General features: G+C 41.9%; 1 protein-coding gene across 1 annotated transcript in view; it reads right to left on the bottom strand.

The window, feature by feature from the left end:
• cngb1a (cyclic nucleotide gated channel subunit beta 1a) overlaps window positions 1-25,609 on the bottom strand; it is a 74,327-nt gene that overhangs the window by 10,881 nt on the left and 37,837 nt on the right. Inside the window, exons 9-18 of the mRNA XM_063067543.1 lie at window positions 25,283-25,491; window positions 24,572-24,622; window positions 22,712-22,798; window positions 17,262-17,326; window positions 16,383-16,505; window positions 14,094-14,235; window positions 12,943-13,102; window positions 6,367-6,464; window positions 2,604-2,687; window positions 1,167-1,285 (exon numbers count right to left, since the gene is read on the bottom strand). Coding sequence (XP_062923613.1) covers window positions 1,167-1,285; window positions 2,604-2,687; window positions 6,367-6,464; window positions 12,943-13,102; window positions 14,094-14,235; window positions 16,383-16,505; window positions 17,262-17,326; window positions 22,712-22,798; window positions 24,572-24,622; window positions 25,283-25,491 — 1,138 coding nt within the window. The remainder of the gene's footprint in view (window positions 1-1,166; window positions 1,286-2,603; window positions 2,688-6,366; window positions 6,465-12,942; window positions 13,103-14,093; window positions 14,236-16,382; window positions 16,506-17,261; window positions 17,327-22,711; window positions 22,799-24,571; window positions 24,623-25,282; window positions 25,492-25,609) is intronic.

The raw sequence follows: 25,609 nt of genomic DNA, 5'->3' as shown, positions 1-25,609 counted from the left end.
TAAAGTAAAGTAAAGGCATCCGTTAGTCTTGCGAGACCATGGATCTGCACCTGGAAAGTCTTCACTCTCCAGGGCGCAGGCCTGGGCAAGGTTGTATGGAAGACCAGCAATTGCCCATGCTGCAAGTCTTCCCTCTCCACAACACCAATGTTGTCCAAGGGAAGAGCATTAGGACCCCATACAGCTTGTCGTCACAGAGCAATGTGTGATTAAGTGCCTTGCTCAAGGACACAACACGTTACCTTGGCTGGGGCTCGAACTCACGACTTTCAGGTCGCTAGTCCAATGCCTTAACTACTTGGCTATGTGCCCACACTAAGGAGTGTAAGACAAGGAAATAAAAGATGACACTTCTGAAAAATCTGTCACTTTTATAGAAAAGATAAAAGAAATTCGTTAGATAAGAATTAATTAATCAATAGGCTACATAATTAAAACAATTTCATTACGTGGATTAGTTATGTGCTAATCCTCAGCCAATGAAAAATCATTAAGGTGATAAACCGTTAGTTTAGCTGCTATACTGTTTTCTGCCAGTGCGTGTGAAAAATACACGAGTTTGTTAAAAAGTACAAATCTTATGAAAAGTATTATTTTTAAAAGGACAGTGGTTTCTAACAGTGATTTTAGTCCACAAATTGTTCAGCTGTCCAGATAGGGATAGGAAATCACCAGGCTCTTCGATCACTAAGCTCAATAACTGATCAGTGTTGGTGGGTAACATGTAGTAGCTTGGCCTCACTGTCCCAGTCTTCAGAAATTGGACTGGGTGCTTATTCCTAAATTTACTTTCTGTTTTCCAGCTAACATCCATTTATAGTTGAATGATACCCACTTGCAATCTGACAAGTAATTGTGGTGGACATCTGGCATGAAATATCCACAGGATCAAGGCTGGGTATAATAATTCCCTATAGATGAGCAACCTGATTACTCTTGCTGTTTTGGGTGAGGATTCAGAGGGTATCTGGTCTGGTTTTTAAGGTGATGCTCAACTGTTCTGTCTCTGGAATAATTAACAACTTGCTAATAGAAGTAACTTTATTTTCATTGGCACTGCCCTGGATACAATTCCAGATTTTATTTAAATATGTTTTTCACCATTTAGTTAAGTCAAAGGAAAGTACAATTCTGAACTAGATTAAGAGAAGCACTTGGAGCTTCACCTGATCTCACCAAACACGGAGCCTGCTCGCAGAGTCACGAACACAGTCTTATCATCAGGGCCACCAACAACCTGGACCTCTCCAGCTTTAATGATGTACATTTCTCTCCCAATCTCCCCCTGAAACAAACAAACAGCTTCTATTCAGCAGTCAGCTTAAAATATTATCATCAAGAACTAGAGATAATTCTTCAAGAAGATGAATATGTGTGCATATGAGTACATATATATTAATGCAAGGATAGTTACATAAGCATGCATACACGTACATGTCTCACCCATTGATTTTGTTTTCCAATGCCAGTGTTCTCTTGATTTTAATCTATCAATGGAGATTGAGATTGAGTGGCATATAATTAGGATCGGAGGTTCATCTGGTATTCGATCAGAAACAACTCAATTAGTTCAAACTGATCCACTTCTGTGTATAGACAGTGGAAAGGCTGGTTCTATTTAACGTTCATGGTGTGACTGTTCTGCTAGTTCCTGAACAGGTCGGTAATAAAATGATTCCTCTCAAAAGGAGGTCAGTGCATATAAACCAAAGTAAGAGATTATTTTATCTCATTTTAAAGGTTGCAGATGTAAATTTCATTCCTAAGCATAATATTCTGAGATTAATGAAAGAAAAGTAAAATTTATTTAATCTTTAATGCAGCATTTGAAATAAAGACACCTGTATAAGTTTAAAGGCTGAAGTGAATCGGTGCTGATTTTTCCATTTACAACTTAGTGAGGAAGGTCGTGACATATGCAAATGTGAGACCATTGGAGGTATTTCAGCAGTGTGGTTGCACCTCTTTCACATATTTCAATGGAAATAAAATTGAAAGGAAAGTAAAAACAGCTGCTGGTTCTAATCCAAATTATAGCCAGTGAATTTTTGGCTGTAGGGAGAATGGAAACACAGGAGAAGTCAGCTATGTGACTAAACTTGTAAAATTGTCCATGTTTTGGCAACTCAGCTGGTTGATTCCTCTCAGAGCTATTTGCCTCATTCAGCAAAAGTCTGCTGGCTGAACCTTGGCTCAGTAGTAACACCCTTGACTCAGAGTCAGAAGATTATTGGTTCCCATGCCCGAGACTTGAGCATAAGAGTTGATCTTACCACTGCTGTTCTAAGGGAGTGTGGTCCTGTCCTGAGTGGGGATTTTCACAGAAGATGTGAAATCATCTGCCACAGATAAATACAACAAACCTTATTAAAAGGAGAGCAGGGGAGTTGGTGACCATACTGAATTACAGTACTCCAATTGTTATAAGAATGAATTTGGGGAGAAGTTGAATAAACATGTGAGGGAGAAAGAAACCAAGGGTGACACAGATAGATTGAGAGGAAGACACAGGAGGGCATGGGAGGGCACAGATACCACCGTGAACTCATTGGATCAAATGGCCTGTCAACATGCCAGGTATCCAAAGGGAGTTTAGAGGTTACCTTCTTACAAACGTAGTCTCCAGGCAGATACACAACTGACTTGAGTCGCTTCAGCATGTCGTAAACCATCTGTCTGTCACAGCCCTGTACAGAAGTCAAACAAATGGAATGAAAATTGCACTTCCAGTCCTTGGATAGTCATCTGTAACTCCACGAAGTGAAAGAAAGACTTATCAAAAGGAGATGTATGAGGCATCAAGACAAGGTTAGGGGAGATTTTATAGAGGAGTGCAGAGCTATGGAGGGTTATTCACTTTATTTTTCCACTGGCAGCCAGAAGATAGAAAATTAATGTGGTTGGAAATAGAAGAAGAAATGGTGAGGAGAATTTTCCTTTAACATAGTGCATTCCAACTTCTAATAATTAACTATCTGAAAACTGGCAGATTTTGTGGTAACACTTAAAAAGGGAACTGGATATTTGAAAAGTAAAATTTATAGGACTACTACCTATGGCAATGAGCAACCCCTATCAACCTCTCATGCTAGGTGTTCTCCATAGCATAATTCCTCATTCCCACCTATCATGAGAATACACAGTAGAAATAGTTCATTATCTTCTCAATCTTTCATCCACTGCTGGTGCTCCTTGCAAACATTTTGTAATTTGTATTTGTCTCAGAGTCAGCCTCATACTGAGAAGTCATCACGCTGCCACTCACTTACAGACTTGTATTTTGGTCCCTAGTTATGAGAAAGAAATGACGATGGGGAGGGGAGGCTGAATACGAGTTGTCACCAATGGATGTGATAACTTAACCCAGGGAAACACTGATCTTTTGCGATCCTGCTGAGAAGCCTGGAGAGAGAAGACCATAAGGCACAGGAGCAGAAATAGGCCATCCAGCCCATTGAGTCTGCTCTGCCATTCCATCAGGGCTGATTTATTATCTCTCTCAACCTTATTCTCCTGCCTTCTCCCCGTAACCTTTGAGACCCTGACTAACCAAGAGTCTATCAACCTCCACTTTAAATGTACTCAGTGAGTTGGCCTCCATAGCTGTGCATGGCAATGAATTCCACAGGTTCACAACTGGCCAAAGAAATTCCTTCTCACCTCTGTTCTAAATGGATGTGCCTCTACTCTGAGGCTGTGCCCTCTGGTCCTAGACTCCCCCACTATAGTAAACATCCTCTCCACATCCACACTGTCTAGGCCATTCAATATTCAACAGGAATCAATGAATTCCTCCCTCCCAGTCTTCTAACTTCCTTAATAATGGACTCCAACATCTTCCCAACCACTGAATTAAGGCTAAATGGCCTATAATTTCATTTCTTCTGCCTCCCTCCTTTCTTAAAGAGTGAAGTGATATTTGCAATTCTCCAGTCTTCTGGAACCATTTCAGAATCTACTGATTGTTGAAAGATCATTACTAATGCCTCCACAATCTCTTCAGCTACTCTTTCAGAATCCTGGGCTGTGGTCCACCTTGTCCAGATGACTTCAGAGCCTTTCAGCTTTCCAAGCACCTTCTTTGATATTTTTGACTAGCTTAACTTCACATTTCATCTTTTTAGTTGCCCTCTGTTGGTTTTAAAAGCTTCCAGTCCTCCAACTTCCCATTAGTTTTTGCTATATTGTATACCCTCCCTTTTGCTTCTGAGTTTGACTTCACTTGTCATCCATGTTTGCTTTATCCTCTCTTTAGAATACTTGTTCATCATTTTAATCCTGCACCTTCTGAAATGCCCCCAAGAAACTTCAGCCATTGCTTTTGTGCCGTCATCTGTGCTAGTGTCCCTTCCGATCAACTTTGGCCAGTTCCTTTCTCATACCTCTGTAATTCCCTTTACTCCACTATAATACTGATACATCTGATTTTATCTTCTACCTCTCAACTGCATGGTGAATTCTATCATATTGTGATCACTGTCTCCCAAGGGTTCCATTACCTTAAGCTCCCTAACAAATATGGTGCATTACACAACACCCAATCCAGAATTGCTTTTCCCCTGGTGGGCTCAACCACAAGCTACTCTAAAAAAACATCCCATAGGTATTCTACAAATTCCCTTTCTGGGGATCGAGCACCAACCTGATTTTCCCAATCCCCCTGCTAATTGAAATCCCCCATGGCATTGATAGTCTTGCGCTTATTACATGCTTTCTGTATTTCATATTGAAGTTTATATCCCAAATCCTAGCTACTGTTCAGGAGCCTGTATCTAACTCTCATGAGGGTCTTTTTACCCTTACAGTTTCTTAACTCTACCCACAAGGATTCTCTATCTTTCGATCCTATGCCACCTCATGTTCCCCCACCAGAGGTGCTAAACCAATGCCAAACCCTCCTCCTTTCACAGCCGGGCTTGGGACTGTCTGTGGCCAAGTTGTGTTTTTTAAATTATTGTTAAATTGGCTCCAAATTTAATTTGTGTGACAGTTTCCTGAGACTCGGGGAAGTTCAGATGAGTTTCAGCATCAGCTCAGGTAGGTTATTAAACATGTCATTGTCCTATCTGAGTAAAATCTCATTTACTAAAACTGCTCCTTGCCACTCTCTGACAAATGCCTGATGTAGATACAGCATTTATCACCAATGGACAAGTTCAAATTTCAGACAGGGTAGAGTGTAGAACATATTTGTTAGCTCATCAGAAAAAGAAGATGACCACAATACATAGCAGTAAACCAGAGGAGTGGAGAAGGTGCTGAAGAGGAGCCAGAGTTACAGGAACGACATCCCATGTCACATCCACACACAGATCTCTCAGAAAACTCAAATTGATTTCTTTGTAAAATTAAATAACATTTCAGTGAAAACCTATATACCTCTTGCAATCACAGTTTCAGTTTTCAATCTAACCTTTTTACATTAAAGTTCCATTGCTATTTTATATAAGTGCACCACATGTCTGCCCAACATGTGCCAGGACATTCCATGCCCGAATTGGCCTGACTAGTCATCTTCGGACACACCGCATCCAGTCTCAAAGTGACTAATGGTGTTGAGGTCTTCGTTGATGACGATGGACGAACCACACAGCAGCCCTATCCTGTTAAAAACCCAGTGCTATAGAGATGTCAACAGAAACTCCAAAGAACACATCCCTGGGAGAGGAAGGATCTTTGAAGATGTGCAATACCTGGGGACAGCTTGGAAGACTAGACCAGGACAGAGGCCCCTGAAGAGCTGTTGTCAGTGGCCTGTGCCTCAGGAGGGGTGATAAGCTCAATTAAATAAGCAAAAAAAAACATGGCATTAACAGCATTCAATGATGTTAAATTGACTGGCCAGTGCCTGCCTGCAACCGCACAGAGACTCTGGAGATTCACTGAGTCAGTTTGTCACAGTTGAAAGAAGCATGCTTCTGTTAAACCACAGTGAGGGTGCATTGTGGCACTTTATATTCCTGGGTGTAAAATAAAACAGAACTTTTATAAACCATATGCCCCTCCAGCCCTCCCAAACGTTATCGGCTCATCTATTTTTTTAGAGCTATAATCCTCGTCCATTGAATAAATTAACTAAGGTTAACAGTTTGGATTTAGAACAGAGACTTAGATATCTTAACTGTCAAGCAATCAAGGTGACTTTTGCCAAGTGTGAACCTTCAGTTGTCTTTGTACTTTTGAATCAGGTTCAGAATCAGGTTTGATGTCACTGGTTATTTTGTGACAGCAGTACAGTGCAATATGTAAAAAAAAACAATAAATTTACAATAAGACATAAATAGTGTAAAAAAAAGATTAAAAGATAGTGAGGCAGTGTTCATGGGTTGGAGCCTCGACACCTGTTCCTATTGGCTATCTCCGTACCTGGAAGAGTGCGACTTTACTGACAATGCTGTAGTTGACGTCAACGGCGATGTCCAGTCTCATTTTGTCAGGGAGCTGTACCAATAGCTCGGTTTCATCTGGAGATAGAATTAGGATTCAGTCAGAAAGATTGGATGTCAATGTATCTTGAGTGATGCCTTGTATTCTGCTTCTAAAATGCTAAATAGTTTTCAATTGAGTTTAATGGTGATGTTTCTGAATGTACATCATATTTAAAACAAAATAGGAAAACTAGTTGGAGGGGGAGGGGGAGATCCAAAATGATAGGAGAAGACAGGAGGGGGAGGGATGGAGCCAAGAGCTGGACAGGTGATTGGCAAAAGGGATACGAGAGAATCATGGGACAGGAGGTCCGGGAAGAATGACAAGGAGGGAGGGGGGGACCCAGAGGATGGGCAAGGGGTATATTCAGAGGGACAGAGGGAGAAAAAGGAGAGTGAGAGAAAGAATGTGTGTATAAAAATAAGGAATAGATGGGGTATGAGGGGGAGGTGGGGCATTAGCGGAAGTTAGAGAAGTCGATGTTCATGCCATCAGGTTGGAGGCTACCCAGACGGAATATAAGGTGTTGTTCCTCCAACCTGAGTGTGGCTTTATCTTTACAGTAGAGGAGGCCGTGGATACACATGCCAGAATGGGAATGGGATGAGGAATTAAACTGTGTGGCCACTGGGAGATCCTCTGCCTGGAGTACTGACCTCTACCTTGCCGAGGCACAGTGACAACTCGCGGATACCTCCTCTTATTTACCCCTCAATTGTGACCCCACTAAGGAGCACCAGGCCATTGTCTCCCACACCATCACCGACTTTATCCGCTCAGGGGATCTCCCATCCACTGCTACCAACCTTATAGTTCCCACACCCCGCACTTCCCATTTCTACCTCCTACCCAAGATCCACAAACCTGCCTGTCTTGGCCGACCTATTGTCTCAGCTTGCTCCTGCCCTACCGAACTCGTTTCTGCATACCTCGACACGGTTTTATCCCCCCTTGTTCAATCCCTTCCTGCCTATGTTCGTGACACTTCTCACGCTCTTAAACTTTTCGATGACTTTAAGTTCCCTGGCCCCCACCGCTTTATTTTCACCATGGATGTCCAGTCCCTATATACTTCCATCCCCCATCAGGAAGGTCTCAAAGCTCTACGCTTCTTTTTGGATTCCAGACCTAATCAGTTCCCCTCTACCACCACTCTGCTCCATCTAGCGGAAGTAGTCCTTACTCTTAATAATTTCTCCTTTGGCTCCTCCCACTTCCTCCAAACTAAAGGTGTAGCTATGGGCACCCATATGGGTCCTAGCTATGCCTGCCTTTCTGTTGGGTTTGTGGAACAATCTATGTTCCGTGCCTATTCTGGTATCTGTCCCCCACTTTTCCTTCACTACATCGACGACTGCATTGGCGCTGCTTCCTGCACGCATGCAGAGCTCGTTGAGTTTATTAACTTTGCCTCCAACTTTCACCCTGCCCTCAACTTTACCTGGTCCATTTCCGACACCTCCCTCCCCTTTCTAGATCTTTCTGTCTCTGTCTCTGGAGACAGCTTATCCACTGATGTCTACTATAAGCCTACTGACTCTCACAGCTATCTGGACTATTCCTCTTCTCACCCTGTCTCTTGCAAAAACGCCATCCCCTTCTCGCAATTCCTCCGTCTCCGCCGCATCTGCTCTCAGGATGAGGCTTTTCATTCTAGGACGAGGGAGACGTCTTCCTTTTTTAAAGAAAGGGGCTTCCCTTCCTCCACTATCAACTCTGCTCTTAAACGCATCTCCCCCATTTCACGTACATCTGCTCTCACTCCATCCTCCCGCCACCCCACTAAGAATAGGGTTCCCCTGGTCCTCACCTACCACCCCACCAGCCTCCGGGTCCAACATATTATTCTCCGTAACTTCCGCCACCTCCAACGGGATCCCACCACTAAGCACATCTTTCCCTCCCTCCCCCCTGCATTCCGCAGGGATCGCTCCCTACACGACTCCCTTGTCCATTCGTCCCCCCATCCCTCCCCACTGATCTCCCTCCTGGCACTTATCCGCGTAAGCGGAACAAGTGCTACACATGCCCTTACACTTCCTCCCTTACCACCATTCAGGGCCCCAAACAGTCCTTCCAAGTGAGGCAACACTTCACCTGTGAGTCGGCTGGGGTGATATATGCGTCTGGTGCTCCCGATGTGGCCTTTTATATATTGGTGAGACCCGACGCAGACTGGGAGACCGCTTTGCTGAACACCTACGCTCTGTCCGCCAGAGAAAGCAGGATCTCCCAGTGGCCACACATTTTAATTCCACATCCCATTCCCATTCTGACATGTCTATCCATGGCCTCCTCTACTGTAAAGATGAAGCCACACTCAGGTTGGAGGAACAACACCTTATATTCCGTCTGGGTAGCCTCCAACCTGATGGCATGAACATCAACTTCTCTAACTTCCGCTAAGGCCCCACCTCCCCCTCGTACCCCATCTGTTACTCATTTTTATACACATATTCTTTCTCTCAATCTCCTTTTTCTCCCTCTGTCCCTCTGAATATACCCCTTGCTCATCTTCTGGGTCCCCCCCGCCTTGTCTTTTTTCCCGGACCTCCTGTCCTATGATCCTCTCGTATCCCTTTTGCCTATCACCTGTCCAGCTCTTGGCTCCATCCCTCCCACTCCTGTCTTCTCCTATCATTTTGGATCTCCCCCTCCCCCTCCAACTTTCAAATCCCTTACTCACTCTTCCTTCAGTTAGTCCTGACGAAGGGTCTCGGCCTGAAACGTCGACTGCACCTCTTCCTAGCCTGGCCTGGTGCGTTCACCAGCAACTTTTATGTGTGTTGCTTGAATTTCCAGCATCTGCAGAATTCCTGTTGTTTAGGAAAACTAGTAGCTATTTATGGCACTACTCTTTGTAGAGTAACCAAAGATGAGAAGAAAATATTCCTTGGTACTTATCCTTGCAAGCAGAACAAATACCACACCTGCCTATACACCTCCTCCCTCAGTGCCATTCGGGGCCCCAAACAGTCCTTCCAAATGAGGTGACACTTCACTGGTCAGTCAGTTGGGGTCATCTACTGCATCCGGTGCTCCAGGTATGGCTTCCTGTAGATTGGTGAGATTCGATGCAGATTGGGAGACCACTTCATTGAGCACCTTCGCTCCATCCACCGCAATAAAGTGGAATTTTCCTGTGACCACCCATTTTAATTCTACTTCCCATTCCTATTCCAACATGTCACTCCTTGGCCTCTTCTACTACCATGATGAGGCCACACTCAGGTTGGAGGAGCAACAACTTATATTCCATCTGGGTATCCTCCAACCTGATGGCATGAATATTGACTTCTCAGACTTCAGATAATTTGCCCCCCCTTCACCATTCGCCATTTCCATTTCCCTCTCTCACCTTATCTTCTTACCTGCCCATCACCTCCCTCTATTGCTCCTCCCCTTCCCTTTCTTCCATGGTCTTCTGTCCTCTCCTAGCAGATTCCCTCTTCTCTAGCCCTTTATCTCTTTCACCAATCGACTACCCAGCTCTTTACTTCACCCCTTCCCCTCTCCCAGTTTCACCCATCATCTTCTGCATTCTACCACATCCTCTCCTTTCCCATCTTCTTAATCTGACTCCTAACCTCTTCCTTTTCAGTCCTGATGAAGGGTCTTGGCCCGAAATGACGACTGTTTACTCTTTTCCATAGATGCTGCCAGGCCTGCTTAGTTCCGCTGGCATTTTTGGTGTTGCTTTGGATTTCAAATATCTGCAGATTTTCTTGCGTTTGTGATATTCCTAGATAATTCACTTTTAGCGAAGACAAGCAAAATCAAAAAGAAGGTGAAATTGCCCTGACAGTAAAGAATAAGATAAGGGCGACAGAGAGAAAGGATTCCCAACCCCGTCCTGTGTCTAAGGAGGATTCCTGGCTCAGTGTTTTATGTCCTGTGTCTGAGTCTGTCCAATGAATAAGAAGAGTCCCTGGCTCCGGAGGTTTCAAGTATCCAGTCCTGGTTCTGGAGGTTTCAAGTATCACGCCCTGGCTCCAGGGACCCTTAGTCCCAGCCTAGTCCCGGGCCTGAGTCCTTGTTCATTACGCTATTCCTGCTTCTGCTTTGCTCTCCTTGTAATGAGCAATAAACTCAATTTAGTTAACCTCACAAGACGTGTTTGTGTCTTGCATTTGGGTCCACCCTTGCTCCCCACCTTGTGACATAGACATTTAGAGGCTTAAATCAGAATTTTCAATGATTATTTCTTCAGGAATAAAACTGAACCATTTTCAGGTGTTTTTTTTGGGAAATCCATTAACAGGCTAAAGATACTGTCCACAATGCCAGCATTGATCGTACATCTCTACTTACCCATAAACTGAGGAAAGATTTAAGAATTCAGGCAATTATAAACAAGAGAAAATCTGCAGATGCTGGAAATCCAAGGAACACGCACAAAATGCTGGAGGAACTCAGCAGGCCAGGCAGTATCTATGGAAAAAAGTACAGTTGACATTTTGGGCTGAGACCCTTCGGCGGCACTGGAGAAAAAAAGCTGAGGAGTAGATTTGAAAGGCGGTGGAGGGGAGAGAGCTGTGGCCAAGCTCTTATTCTCTTCAAAACAATTTCCTTTTATCCCTCACCTTCATTAGATTCGTGTTTCCCTAACACATCTGAAAAGGTACCTGTGTCCAATTCATTGATGGCAAAATCAAAGTATTTAGTACTCTACTATTTCACCCATTGCTGACTGTAGAAGACCCATACTTAGTTTTATTAATCTTTTTCTTCTTACATATTTTTGCAAGTTTTTAGAGTCCACTTTTAGGTTCCCTCCAAGTTTACTCTATTATTGCTCTCTTAATTAATTTCTTTGTCCTTTGCTTAAATATAACTAATCCTCAGGTCCATTATTTTGTCTGATGATCTGCTATGACTCTATGGCTCTAATGCAATCCTTAACTTTTTTTGTTAGCCATAGTTAAGAGTCTATGAAAGATTAGAGATGAAAGTGCCACAAAAATCACTAATTTTTAAAATCTGCATTAACTGCCCTCTTCCATCAGTCTACTTTTGGTGGCTTCCTGACCACCAGGAAACTCTAAAGCACAGCCATCTATCCTCTCCAATCTTTGTATCTCCAAATGATCACTTGCTTTCTAAGAATTGGAAAGAAATTCTGTTAGTCACATGATCTCATGGAACCAGGCCCAACCTGAAATACCCAGGGACAACTTTTGGTCTCCTGCACCTGCAATAGAAGCAATGGAATACCTGAAAGCTTTGGTAATCCATGTAGATATAACAGGACATTTCTCTTATATCACCCAACAATAGTTTTAAAGATCATGGTCTGTAGAATCCAGCCTTCTTTATGGTTAAAAAGTACAACAGACATACAGCTTAACCCCAAGGATCAAACATACACCCAGTGGCCACTTTATTATTTATTTCTGCCCCTATGTCTTATATAAGTGTTAATTAGGCAGAGATGTACACTTCCTTATTAATACAAATATTTAGTCAGCCAAACAGATGGCAACATTTCAATGCATACAAGTATTCAGATTGAAAGAGTACAGAGAAAATTTACAAGTATATTGCCAGGACTTGAGGACCTGAGTTATAGGGAAAGGTTGAACAGGTAAGAACTATATTCGCTAGAGTTTAGGAGAATGAAGGGAGATTTGATAGAAGTATATACAATTATGAGAGGTACAGATAGGATAAATGCAAGCAAACTTTTTCCTCTGAAGTTAGGTGAGACTAGAACTAGAGGTCATGGGTTAAAGGTCAATGGTGAACTGTTTAAGGGGCACATGAAGGGGGAACTTCTTCACTCAGAAACAGGTGAGATTGTGGAATGAGCTGCTGATGGAAATGATGGTTTCGGGTTCGATGTCAACATTTAAGAGAAAAACTGGATAGGTACATGGATGGGAGGGGTACAGATCTGTGATCTGTGTGCAGGTCTATGGGGCCAGGCAGATTAAGAGTTCAGCATGGACTAGATGGGCCAAACGATCTGTTTCTGTGCAGTAGTGTTCTATGGCTCTCTGACTCTATGGTCAAAAGGTTCAGTTTTTGTTCAGTCCAAACATCAGAATGGGGAAGAAATATGATCTAAGTGATTTTGACTATGGAATGATTGTTTGTGTCAGACAGGGTGGTTTGAGTGTCTTAGAAACTGCTGATCTCCTGGGATTTTCATGTATTACAGTCTCTAGAGTTCACAGAGAATGGTGTGAGAAACTCCTGTGAGTTGCAGTCCTCTGTTAATGAAAGAGGTGAGAGGAGAATGCTAGGCTTGTTCAAACTAACAGAAAGGCGACAGTAACTCAAATAACCAAGTTTTACACAGTGGTGTGTAGGAGAGCATCTCTGAATGCACAACACATTGAACCATGAAGCAGAAGGGCTACTGCAGCAGAAGACCATGAACATACACTCAGTGGACATTTTATTAGGTACAGGAGATGCCAAATAATGTGCCCACTGAGTTTACGATGTTCATTCACTTATGCTGGTTGGAGGATTACAACTCAAGACTGCAGGTAAATACATTAGACATACCCAGCATTCCTTGTGACTCCCAGGTGAATTCATACCATTTCCGCACCCGGTTCTGGACACCTCGGGGAATTTTGTACAAGTTCATGTATCTCACGGTGTTATCCATACAGGTTCGATAGTAAGTCTGTCCTGCTGTCGCTGCACCCACCACATCTCTCATCTAAGAGGCAAAAAAACACTCTGGATTTTCACCATTTCTGCTATGGATATCCATATTCAGTATAAGACAAATCCTCAATTATAGATAATATTCAATTTCGAATGTACAACAGTAGCACAATAGATCAGACAGAAAATATATTAGACAAGCATGTCAGTGTGCTAAGAAAATAATGGATACAATAGTGCTGAGGGTTGACATATATCACAACCTCTGCAAGGGTCTACAAGCAGTGATTCTGAAAATACTCAACCTACTTTGTCTAAAGTGTATCCATCCCACTCATAACTATTATGTCATTTGACCAAGAGCCACGTTTTAAAGAGGGAATTAAAAACTTATCACCTCTTAGCTGTAGTCAAAATGGTTAGATAGAAAAAGTTGTTGCTTTTTAAAAAAAAATTGCATCCCTTTTTTATCGTTATTATTCTTTCTAAATTATGGTCCTCACTTGCAACATTCAGTGCCAATGTATGATGACTTCCTTTTCAACCTTTGCTGTTGCAATGAGTCACCAGTGAGGTGAAGCAGTAACTTGTTAATTTAATCACCTTTTCTCCAGTTTATTAAATCCAGCCACATTTCTCTGTAATAGTATACTGTACAGGATTTTGTACATCTTTCATCCTTTATGAATTCTATCCATTCAGCCACAGCACGTTTGATCTCTTGGGTAGGTGTGCCATGACCCAGACTAAAGTAAAATATCACAATGAAGTCTAGAACTAAACGAAGGTAAAATATCACAATGAAGTCTAGATCTAGACTGAGGTAAAATACCATAATGAAGTCTAGACCCAGACGAAAGTAAAATATCACAATGAAGTCTAGACCCAGACTAAGGTAAAATATCACAATAAAGTCTACTTGGTTTTGAAACAAAGATGGTACACTTCAGTCCTAATGAGCACATTACCTAACCTATCTTTTCAGATGCATTTAGATTTACAACACTTGCCATTTCATTCTCTTTTAGTAGTTAGGTCCGTACCTGGCCGATCATGATAGAGAAGATGAGGACTCCCATGAAGTAGTTGACAAGCTGAAAAAAAATTTCAAACACTGTCTCTGGGTCAGGTAACCCTCCAATTGTAATCAGGGTCTTCACAGCCCAGTAATAGCACCTCATATAACTGCAAGGAAAGAAGATGCAGAATGTTTAAAACCTCAGGTTTCAGGTAGTAAGTAATCTTAACTCCCACTTATGTACTTAGATTAAAAAGAAAGAAATTGCAACATCAGGTGGAGAAATCCAGAACAAGGGGGCAAAACAAAATTCAGCGTGTTCAAGAAACACTTCAAACAAAGAGTTAGGAACAATCTCAATCTCTACCGTTCCTGCATCGCTATTCTCCAGGTGGAACACTAACTGATCTATGCCTCTGTGGTATGGAAAGACCTGATAGGTCACCCAAGTGGCCATCATTGATGTTGAGTCTTGCTGTGGGCATCAAGAGATTATATGATAATTTAGGATTTCAAGGGTAACATTTTACTCTGATTTGGTAATGAACTTTTAACATCCTTATTAATTCCAATGGGTGGTGGGGTGGAGATACATCTCTACCAAATGAGGTGTAAGGCACTCCTTCCCTCCACTAGCCTGTAGGCCACCCTTGGGCAAAGTGCAGTATCTGCTTAGCTTCTCAAACAGGGTCACATGATGCCTTTGGAGCAGGTGGAGAATGGTCATATGAGCATCTGGTGTATGTCACATCCAGGTTATGTGACCACTGAGGCCAGGCAGCCAGTTTCTGAAGAGTATTGATAATGGCTGGGGTCACCCATCTTGTAGACACACTGCCCAGAAGAAGGCAATGGCAAACAACTTCTGTAGAAAAAATTGCCAACAACAATTATAGTCATAGAAAAACCATGATTGTCTATGTCATATGACACGGCAGATGATGAACAAACAAAGATTTCCAAAAATACTTTGCAACTTCTGAACTACCTATGGAATGTACCAGTGTTTGGAATGTGTGAATTATGGCTGCTAATTTGTGCAGAGTAAGGATCCAGAAGCAGTTGCAAGATAATGACTGGAATATTAGCCACAACATTCAGATGCACTCTCCTGCTGTTCCTGAAAAAGGGGACCTTAAATCATTTACAGTTAACTCAGGCTCATTAGTTAGCATCTCATCTAAATGACAGTGTGGCATTAGGATTGGAGTGTTGATGTTATACTCAGTTTCTAGAACAGGACATGGATACACCACTCTCTGAGGCAGATCCATGTGTAGTAACACTGAGACACGGCTGGCATAACAGATCTATTCCATCCTCTGTGCTTAGCAGTGGAGTGATGTTGCGGGGTAAAATTCCATCCTGATATCCTTGTGTGCTAATAATGTAAAATACAAGGTGTCCTGTATATGCTGAAACACACAAAGTCCTGGAACTCCGTCAGCCGGCCAGCATCTTTGAAGGGAAATAAACAGTCAACATTTCAGGTTGAGACCACTAAAGGGTTTTTGCCTGAAAATTTGACTATTTGTTACCCTCCATCGATGTTGCCTGAAATGTTAATGTAGCCCTCTGAATTTCGGTTTCCAAAGTTTGGGGTTTATTAAAACCAATAGTTCCGACTTTTGGAAATGGAGCATGTAGAAAGCTTTTACATTAAGTGCACATGACTTAGGACAAATTTAATAGGATCAACATGTTAAGGTCCACACAGGAAGGAAATATCATGATTTTCTACAGGAAATTGTGGGAGTGAGGCAATTTACAGAAGCAGTTCTAAAGAAAAGTTAACTCTTTCTCCACAGATACTCCTGGAACTTCTCACATTTCCTGTTTATTCTTCAGATTCCAGCATTTTTGTTGTTTGCTTTTGGGGGTTTTTTTTGAGTTTACTGTCACTTGTGTTCCAGAAATTCCCAACTGAAGAAAATCTGCTCTCCTCTCTAACAGGATTTGCCTCTTTCAGTCCATTCTGCTGGTGTGAATTACTTCTCTCTGGACAGCTTCTGTCTGGCCTGCTGAGTATTTCCAGAATTTTTCTTTCCTTATCAGATGCAAACTGTTTTGGACAGAGTTTCTATTTCAAACAATTGATCACTGGGGTAGTTTGGGTGGAGAGTCTGGCATGCATAAGTACAAGAAACACGTAGAAAGTGCTGGAGGAACTCAGCAGGTCAGGCAGTATCTATGGGGAGGAATAAATAGTCAATGTTTCGGGACAAGACCCTTCATCTGGACTATGTATAAATACAAACACGTCAAACAAGAAACTCAGAAAAAGCATCAGATCAGATCTGACAATCAAACCCACCTGTTCCCCTCGCCATCATAAACCCACTTTGTGGATCCAATGCCCTCATAGTCAGATGCCCAATAGTATAGACAACTATTTATGTGCAGACTGTACAGTAAGTATATTGTCGTCCTTATCACTCTGTAAAACACAAAGCATTAATTTACTTTCAATGTAATTGGATAGTTCTGGATAGTTCTTTTCTGAGTAATGAAGATTGTTATATGTATCATCAACGATTCCCCAGCGATTAGTGAGTAGGTATGTTCCCTTTCTTAAACATCTTGATTCTTAGAGTGAAGAATCTGTAACTGTATTTTTAGAGTTCAGTGATCCGTGAGGGAGTTCCATTTCTGTTTAGGAAGCCACACTGCTTGGGTTTTGTGTCCACTTTTCTGATCTTCCTACCCTTCATTCAAAATAAGCTACAGCTGCATCTCTGGGCATTGACATGAGAGAAGTTTGAACTGTACATGGTCCTACCCTAAGTATCAAAAATGTACCCTGATAATATCAACTGCAGCGGAGGGACAGCTTTGTACTCTGTTTAAAGAAGACAGTGCCTGAGAAAGGGAGAAATATTTTGAGTACCTGTTTAAAGCATCTAATTAACAGTGTTAAAGGGAATTGTATTTGAACATCAATGTAATTATAGGGCCAGTGCCTTTGTATCACTATGCTTGGAAGGACCAGTGCTCAATTATGTTTAAGGGTGTTAATCCCTGCTTGTCACTATGTTAAAGATGGGTAAAGATTAAAGGGAACAGTGAAGACACCAGAAGGGCATCACTGTTTCACAGAAGGGAACAAGAATTTCTGAGTGTCAGTGAGTTGTACAATATGGACTCTCAATGTATAATTACAGGTTTATCTGAGCAGTAAAACAGTTCTACTCACCTGTAAATATAAGCCTTGCTCATTATTGCTTCCAGTCGATCATTAAATTCAAGAAAGGTCATGTACTGTTACAAAAGATTATTGGAACAGATTCAGTAATGCCACCATATACTTTATTCTGAAAGTGTAATATATTTACTATACCATGGACAGCGTGGTAGTGGAGTGATTAGCGCAACACCAATACAGTTGGAGTTCAGAATTCAATCCCAGAATCCTCTGTAAGTCCTTCCTGTGGAATGCGTGGGTTTTCTCCAGGTCTTCCAGTTTCTTCCCACAGTCCAAAGACGTATAGGGTAGGTTAACTGGTCATTATAAATTGTTCCGTGATTAGGTTAGGTTAAATTGGGGTTGTCGTGGTTACTGGGCGGTAGGCTGAAAGGGCCGAGAGGGCCTATTCATGCTGGATCTCTTAATAAATAAATAATCTCATGTTTATAATACTACACAGAAAGTATCATTCACTTGGCATTACAATCACAATGCCAAGTATTTTATAGATTAAACAAAATACAATTCAGAATCTTTCTAAAGGAGAACTTACATCATGAACTTAACCAGCGCTATCTTTTGTCAAATCTAGTCAAGTTGCTATGAGCTGGAATGAACTGTGTGAAAGATTGCTTGTGTTAAATATCAGAAGGAATTAGATATATTCTTGTAAAGGAAAATATTGCAGGCCTCTGGGGAAATATTGGGGCGTGGAACTAATCAGGCAGATTACTTCAAAGATCACTTTTTCTACTCTAAGGTTCTAGGGGTAAAATCAGAGGTGTCCACACATCCTCTCTATCCTCTCCATATCCACTCTATCAAGGCCTTTCACCGTTCAAAATGTTTCAATGAGGTCATCCTGATTATTCTGAATTCTAGTGAATACAGGCTCAGAGCTATCAGATGCTCTTAATATGATAAGCCATTCAATCCTGGAAACATTTTTGTGAACCCCCGTTAAACCCTCTCCAGTTTCAGCACATTCTTTCTAAGATAAGGGGCCAAAAACTGTTCACAATACTCCAAGTGAGGCTTACTGGTGCTTTATAAAGCCTCAACATTACATCCTTGCTTTTATATTCTCGTCCTCTTGAAATGAATGCTAACATCACATTTGTCTTCCTCACCACAGATTCAACCTGCAAATTAAGCTTTAGGGAATCCTACATAAGGATTTCCTAGTCCCTTTGTCCCTCCATTCTATTGTATTTTTCCCCATTTAAAAAATAGTCAACCCTTTAATTTCTTCTACCAAAATGCATGACCATAAACTTCCCGACACTGTATTCCATCTGCCATTTCATTGCCCACTCCCCTAATCTGTCCAAGTCCTTCTGTGGTCTGTCTACTTCCTCAAAATTACCTGCCCCTCCATCTATCTTCATATTGTCTGCAAACTTTGCAACAAAACCATCAATTCCATAATCCAAATCACTGACAAACAATGTAAAGAAAATTAGTCCCACCACCTCAGACCGCTGTGGAACACCACTAGTCACCAGCAGCCAAACAGAAAAGACACCTTTTATTCCCACTCTTTGCCTCCTGCCAATCAGCCACTGCTTTATCCATGCTAGAATCTTTCCTGTAATACAATGAACTCGCAGCCTCGTGTGTGGTACCTTTTCAAAAGCCTTCTGAAAATGCAAATACACAAGATCAACTACTTCTCCTTTGTTTATCCTACTTTTTATTTCTTCAAAGAATTCCGACAGATTTGTCAGGCAAGACTTTCCCTTGAGGAAACCATGCTGACTATGGCCTATTTTATCATGTGCCTCCAAGTTCCCTGAGACCTCATCCTTAATAATCAACTCCAATATCTTCCCAACCACTGATGTTAGACTTATTAGCCTGTAGTTTCCTTTCTTCTGCCTCTCTCTCTTCTTGAAGAGTGGAGTGACATTTGCAATTTTCCAGTCTACTGGGAACGATTCCAGAATCTAGTGATTGCTGAAAGGTCATTACTAATGCTTACACAATGTCTTCAACCACCTCTTTCAGAACCCTGGGTTGTACACCATCTGGTACAGATGACTTATCTATCTTCAGACCTCTCAGTTTCCCAAGAACCTTCTCTTTAGTTATGGTAACTTCACACACTTCATGACCCCTAATACCTGGAGCTTCCACCATATTGCTAGTGTCTTCCACAGTGAAGACTGATGCAAAATACTTATTCAGTTCATCCTCTATTTCTTTGTCCCCCATTACTACCACTCCAGCATCATTTTTCCAGTGGTCCAATACCAACTCTTGCCTCTCTTTTACAATTTGTGTATCTAAAGAGACTTTTAGTGTCTTCTTTAATATTTTAGCTAGCCTATTTTGTATTCCATCTTTACCTTCTTAATGCCCGTTTTAGTTGTCTTCTGTTGGTTTTTAAAAGCTTCCGAATCCTTTAACTTCCCACTAAGCTTTGCTCTATTAAATGCCCTCTTTTTGGCTTTTATGTAGGCTTTGACTTTTTTGTTAGCCATGGATATGTCATCTTGCATTTAGAATACTTCTTCCTATTTGGGATGTATATATCCTGTGCCTTCTGATTGCTCCCAGAAATTCCAGCCATTGTTGCTCTGCCATCATCCCAGCCAGTGTTCTTTTCCAATCAATTCTGGTCAACCCCTCTTTTATGCCTCTGTAATTCCCTTAACTCCACTGTAATACTGATACATCTGACTTTAGCTTCTCCTTCTCAAAGTAAAGGATGAATTTGATCATATTATGATCACTTGACCTTAAGGGTTCTTCTACCTTAAGTTCTCTAATCAATTCTGGTTCATTGCCCAACAGCCAATCCAAAATAGCTGATCCCCTAGTGGGCTCAAACACGAGCTGCTCTAAAAAGCTATTTCACAGGCATTCTAGAAATTACCTCTCCTGGAATCCAGCACCAACCTGATTTTCTCAGTCTCCCCGCATATTGAAATTCCCCTTTGGCTATTGTAACATTGGCCTTTTTGGCGTACATTTTCTATCTCCCGTTGTAATTTGTAGACCACACCCTTACAACTGTTTCGGGATCTGTATACAACTCCCATCAGGATCTCTTTACCCTTAGCTCTATCCACAATAATTCAACACCTTCCGACCAGGATGGATATTATGGATGTCATTGAGCCATAGAAGAAGATTTCAGGTCCAAGAGACTGTGAATGGGCTCATACTTGGGTGACTAGCCGGGACCTGGTGATCAGGTCCATGGTAGGGAAGGAAATTGGAGGTGGGAACATTTGGCATCAATAATAGAGGCAAACATAATGACATAATTTTCTATGTAATCACAATAAAAGGTGCTTTGTTCCTGAGGCAATAATGTGGAAATGGGGACCTGATGCAGCTTTTTGCTTCTTTCCCAACAAAAAATCCAGCCAGTTCCCCTTCACCACCACCCTCCTCCACCTGGTCCTCACCCTCAACAATTTCTCTTTCGGCTCCTCTCACTTTCTCTCCAGACTCAATTGGCAACCCGAAGCACCCACATGACCCCCCTCCCCCGCAAAGCTATGCCTGCCTTTCCGTTGTCTATATAGAACAGTCCATGTTGCAATCCTTCCCTATACTACATTGACCACTGCATTGGTGCTGCCTCATCCACCCATGATGAGTTCGTCAATATCAACAACTTTGTCTCCAACTTCCACCCTGCCCTTAAATTCACTTCGTCCATTTCTGACACCTCTCTCCACTTCTGCGATTTCTCTGTCTCCATCTCGGGAGACAAACTGTCTACCAACATCTTTATTAACCTAACGATTCCCATGGCTATCTTGACTATACCTTTTCCTATACTGTCTCTTGTAAAAATGCTATTCCCTTTTTTCAGTTCCTTTGTTTCCACCATATCTGTTCTCAGGATGAGGTTTTCCTTTCCAGGACCTCAGAGGTGTCCTCCTCCTTCGGATAACAGGGTTTCCCTTCCTCCATCATTGATGCTGCCTTCACCTGCATCTCCTCTGTTTCCCGGATATCTATGCTTGCCCCATCTTCCCGCCACTTGACAAGGATAGAGTACTTCCTGTCCTCACCTACCACCCCATGAGCCTCCACATCTAACACATCATTTTCTGGAACTTTTGTTAACTCCAGTGGGATCCTACCACCAAACACATCTTTACCCCCCCCCCCCCAAACTCTCTACTTTCTTCAGGGATTGCTCCCTCCATGATTCCCTTGTCCATTTGTCCCTTCCCATTAATCTCCCTCCTGGCACGTATCCCTGCAAGTGGCCAAAGTGCTACACTTGCCCGTTCACCTCCTCCATCAGCTCCATTCAAGGCCTCAAACAGTCCTTCCAGGTGAAGCAACACTTCACCTGCGAATCTGTTAGGGTCATTTACCAATGCTCCTGATGTGGCCTCCTCTACGTCGGTGAGACCCGACAAAAGTTGGGGGACCAACTTGTCGAGCACCTTCACTCATCCCAACAAAAGTGGAATTTCCTGGTGGCCAACTATTTTAATTCCTACCCCAATTTCCGTTGTAACATATCAGTCCATGGCCTCTTCTTTTGCCACAATGAGGCCACTCTTAGGGTATAGGAGCATCACTTCAGATTCCATCTATGTAACCTCCAAACAGATGGCATGAGCATCGATTCCTCCTTCCAGTAAATTTTATTCCCTCTCCCTTCCTTCTTCTTCTATTCCCCACTTCTTACCTCTTCTCCTCACTTGCCTATCACCTACCCTGGTGCCCCCCCCCCACCACCTTCCACTTCTCCCACACTCCTCTCCTATCAGATTCCTTCTTGTCCAGCCCTTTACCTTTCCCACCCACCTGGCTTCACTTTTCACCTTCTCGGCTACCTTCTCCTCCCCTCGCCTTTTTATTCTGGCATTGTTCCCCTTCCTTTCCAGTCTTGAAGAAGGGACTCATCCCAAAACATTCACTGTTTATTCGTTTCCATAGATACTGCCTGACCTGTTGAGTTCCTTCAGCATTTTATGCCTGTTAATGCAGTTCCTGCATTTTTAAGTGTTTGCTAACAACCTGTTTCAGGAGTAGGTGAAGGAAACCTTTTGCTCATTGACTATACAGTGGCCAACAAATTTCCACTTACAGGAGTGCTCAGCCTTTCTAGTTCACTGTGAAAGCTAGACATTTCATGTCTGTCTGTGCTTTGAAAGAGTTCAGCTAAGGATGAATTTGTCCCTGTACTAAGCAGCCATAGAAGCCAGTTTTGCTCAAACTGAATATCAAATTTCTTAACTTACAATATTGGCTACATTTAAAATAGTTATTTGGTTATTTAAAAGTGTTTTAAGGTTCTCAAATGTGCTACATGAGGCAAGTTTGATTCTATTCCTTTCTAATTGATTTCTAGTTGTACTCAAGCACCGCTGATGAGAACAATATTCCACCTTGTAAATCTGTACCTATGGTGACTTTGGTCAAGTAAGCTTCAAATTCTGGGTATAATTTCACTGAGGAAAGAAAACTTCAAGCACACTTACCTTCAAGAGGCGTGGAACTCTCAGCAATACTCTGAAGCCTAGTTTAAGGTACAAAATATCCAAAGGCAAAAGGGACACCAAGTCCATCTGGAGACAGAATTAAAGTGATTATATTTTTATTGATTTTATTAATTTTCAAAGATTTCTCTCTTGTGTATCAAAATTCATCAGAGCTTCGATTGTTCAATGAAATGCAACCCCTCAGCCTAGTGATTCTTGAAAACATGTTTCTTCACCAGCAACGGAACAACGGAGGACCAATTCACCCTGCTGAATAACTGGGAGGGTGATATGATGATGAACAATTCTTGTCTCTTGGTCAGATGAAGAATATTATAAGTGAGAAATCTGTAAAATCTTTGGGAGCTTGATTGAAACGATGGTGAAAAGACCAAGGGTAGACATCAGATATCTTATACCTTTCTTCTAAGAATCACTTCCAGAATGGATTAAATGGTCACTGTTAGCAAAATGGATGTTCATACAGTATATATTAAAACAATTTAACTATTAATTACCTCAGGTAATACTTCCCACTTCACTGCATTTGTTGAAGCTGTCAGTATATTTATTATATTTCCATATTATGACATAAAAGGGGGCCATCTGTGGAATTCATTGCCACAGGTGGCTGTGGAGGCAAAGTCATATTTAACACGGTGGTTGATAGGTACTTAATTAGTATGGGCATCAAAGGTTTTGGGGGTAAGGCAGGAGAATGAGTTGAGATGGAAAATAAATCAGCTATGATTGAATGATGGAGCAGACTCATTGGGCCGACTGGCCTAATTTGGTCCTATGTCTTATGGCTTTGTGGGTATTTGAGCCCATTGCGTGTATTCTGGTTCATAGAACAAACACAGACTTTCCCTGTAACCTATTCATTCCCAAAAATTCCCCTGATATTTCACTTATACAAAACAGTAATTTATTGTGTGCAATTAGTTTATTAGACTGCATATCTTTGGGATATGGGAGGAAAGCAGAGTATCAGGGAAAAGCCACCTGGCAACAGGAAGAACATGGATGAGTTTGTATAAGGGAGTGAAAGCACAGCATCAGGGGTCCAGGATTGAACCTGGGTCACTGGAGCAGTGAGACACCAACTCCACAAGGAGAGGTGATGCTGGATGGAGGGGCGGGGGGTGGAATAAATGATGATGGGGTGAGGAATGTTGCGGGGCAACGTGCAGCAACAGCTAAAGAACTGCTCAACTGGACAAGTTTAGCCACTGAATTTGACAAAATTTCTTATTCAGTGAACCTATTTATATTTGCCGAATAACTACTTATACTCATTAAGTGCCAGTGTGAGAGGTGTAATTTTACTGAGGTGGCAGCATAACTGAGTGTGTTGTTCCATTGCTACTGTTTAGTTAAAAATCCCCATTGGTATCCATGTGAGATGCTGGAGCGGAACATAGACCTACTGCCCATCAGAACTAACAGGGAAACTACGATGGGTTGAAATGACCAGGGAGCAAAGCTAGGACTAATATACTGTTCAAGAGTTCTACATAAGATTACTGTGCACATGAGTGGCTCTAACAGCAGCTAGGGACACTGAAAGTTTACATTGTGGATAAAGGCTTTTTGGATTGAGTGGTGTGTGATCCACATGTGCCTCTTCCCCATCTCCTCCCTTCAATGACCTTAGCAGAACCTCCTCCGTCATGCATTTATCCACCTTTCATTAGAGGCGCTCCCGGTGATGTTGACACACTCTAATCTATTTTCAGAGCACATCAATACCACTCCAGGCAAGAGCTGTTCATCAATATACTCATGCAGATTGTCATTATTTATTTTTGAAGGACAGTGCAGTGAACCCTACTCATAACCATCAGTGTAATAACTCACTTTAAATTTCTGGGTTTTTAGGTAGTTTTCTCTCATAAGCTTCCTTGCTGTCTGAAATAAAGAAGAACAAAGTTTATTCAACATCAGGTAGAATTTCAGTGAATGTATCCCTCTTGTTTAGTTGCATGGAGTTTAATGTTAGAACGCAGAACATAGAACAATGCAGGAACAGGTGCTTTGGCCCACAAATCAAATTAGCGATCAAATATAAACACAACTAATCCCCTCTACCTACAAAATGTCCATATCCTTCCACTATCAGCTCATTTATGTGCCTATCTAAGAGCCTCTTAAATACCTCTGTTATACTTGCCTCCACTACATCCCTGAAAGCGTATTGCACTCTTTGTGTAAAGAACTTCCCCATTTTTTAAACTCAGTTCCTTGAAGGTAAAGATGGCATATGCATTCTTTACCACCCCATCAACCTGTGTAGCCATTTTCAGTGTTACTGGAATCTTCTCTTACATAGCAATGTTTTGGAATGAACAGATTAATCATGTGACTAGAATCTACATTTAGAAATTGCTTTTGGTCCTTGCTACCTTTCTTTAACTTGCTGAGAATGACTAAAGATTTGTAAGAATTTGAAGAAGAATCTGGTTGTTAATGAGAAAAGTTAAAATCTAAAAGGCCGTATAAGGTTGAGGCAGCCAACTGCATGAATAACTTTTATTAATCATGAAGCGAGAAATTGATATGATCACTCACTATAATGTCTCCTCCTTTTACAAACTGGAGACGAGACTGGAAAACAATCATGTCCGTCAGGTAAATCAGATCACAGAAATAATCCATTAATAGCCATAGGTGGATGTTATCGGGTGTTTGGTAGGGAAAGGTGCAGCGCACTGGGATTAACCAAACATTCCAGTTCCAGGCTAATACCACGATGGACAACCACAGAACATACAGAGGGTCTAAGGCAGAAAATAAAAAGAAATGTGTTACATATGAATTCAATATTGCGGGCAAATCTAAATGTAACAGATTACTTACAAACTCAGTGGAGTAGTCACTCCGTTCAGTTAGCGCTGA

The sequence above is a fragment of the Mobula hypostoma genome, chromosome 14 (genome assembly GCF_963921235.1).
Source record: "Mobula hypostoma chromosome 14, sMobHyp1.1, whole genome shotgun sequence".
Lineage (NCBI taxonomy): Eukaryota > Metazoa > Chordata > Chondrichthyes > Myliobatiformes > Myliobatidae > Mobula > Mobula hypostoma.
This window is presented reverse-complemented; position numbering and strand designations above follow the sequence as displayed.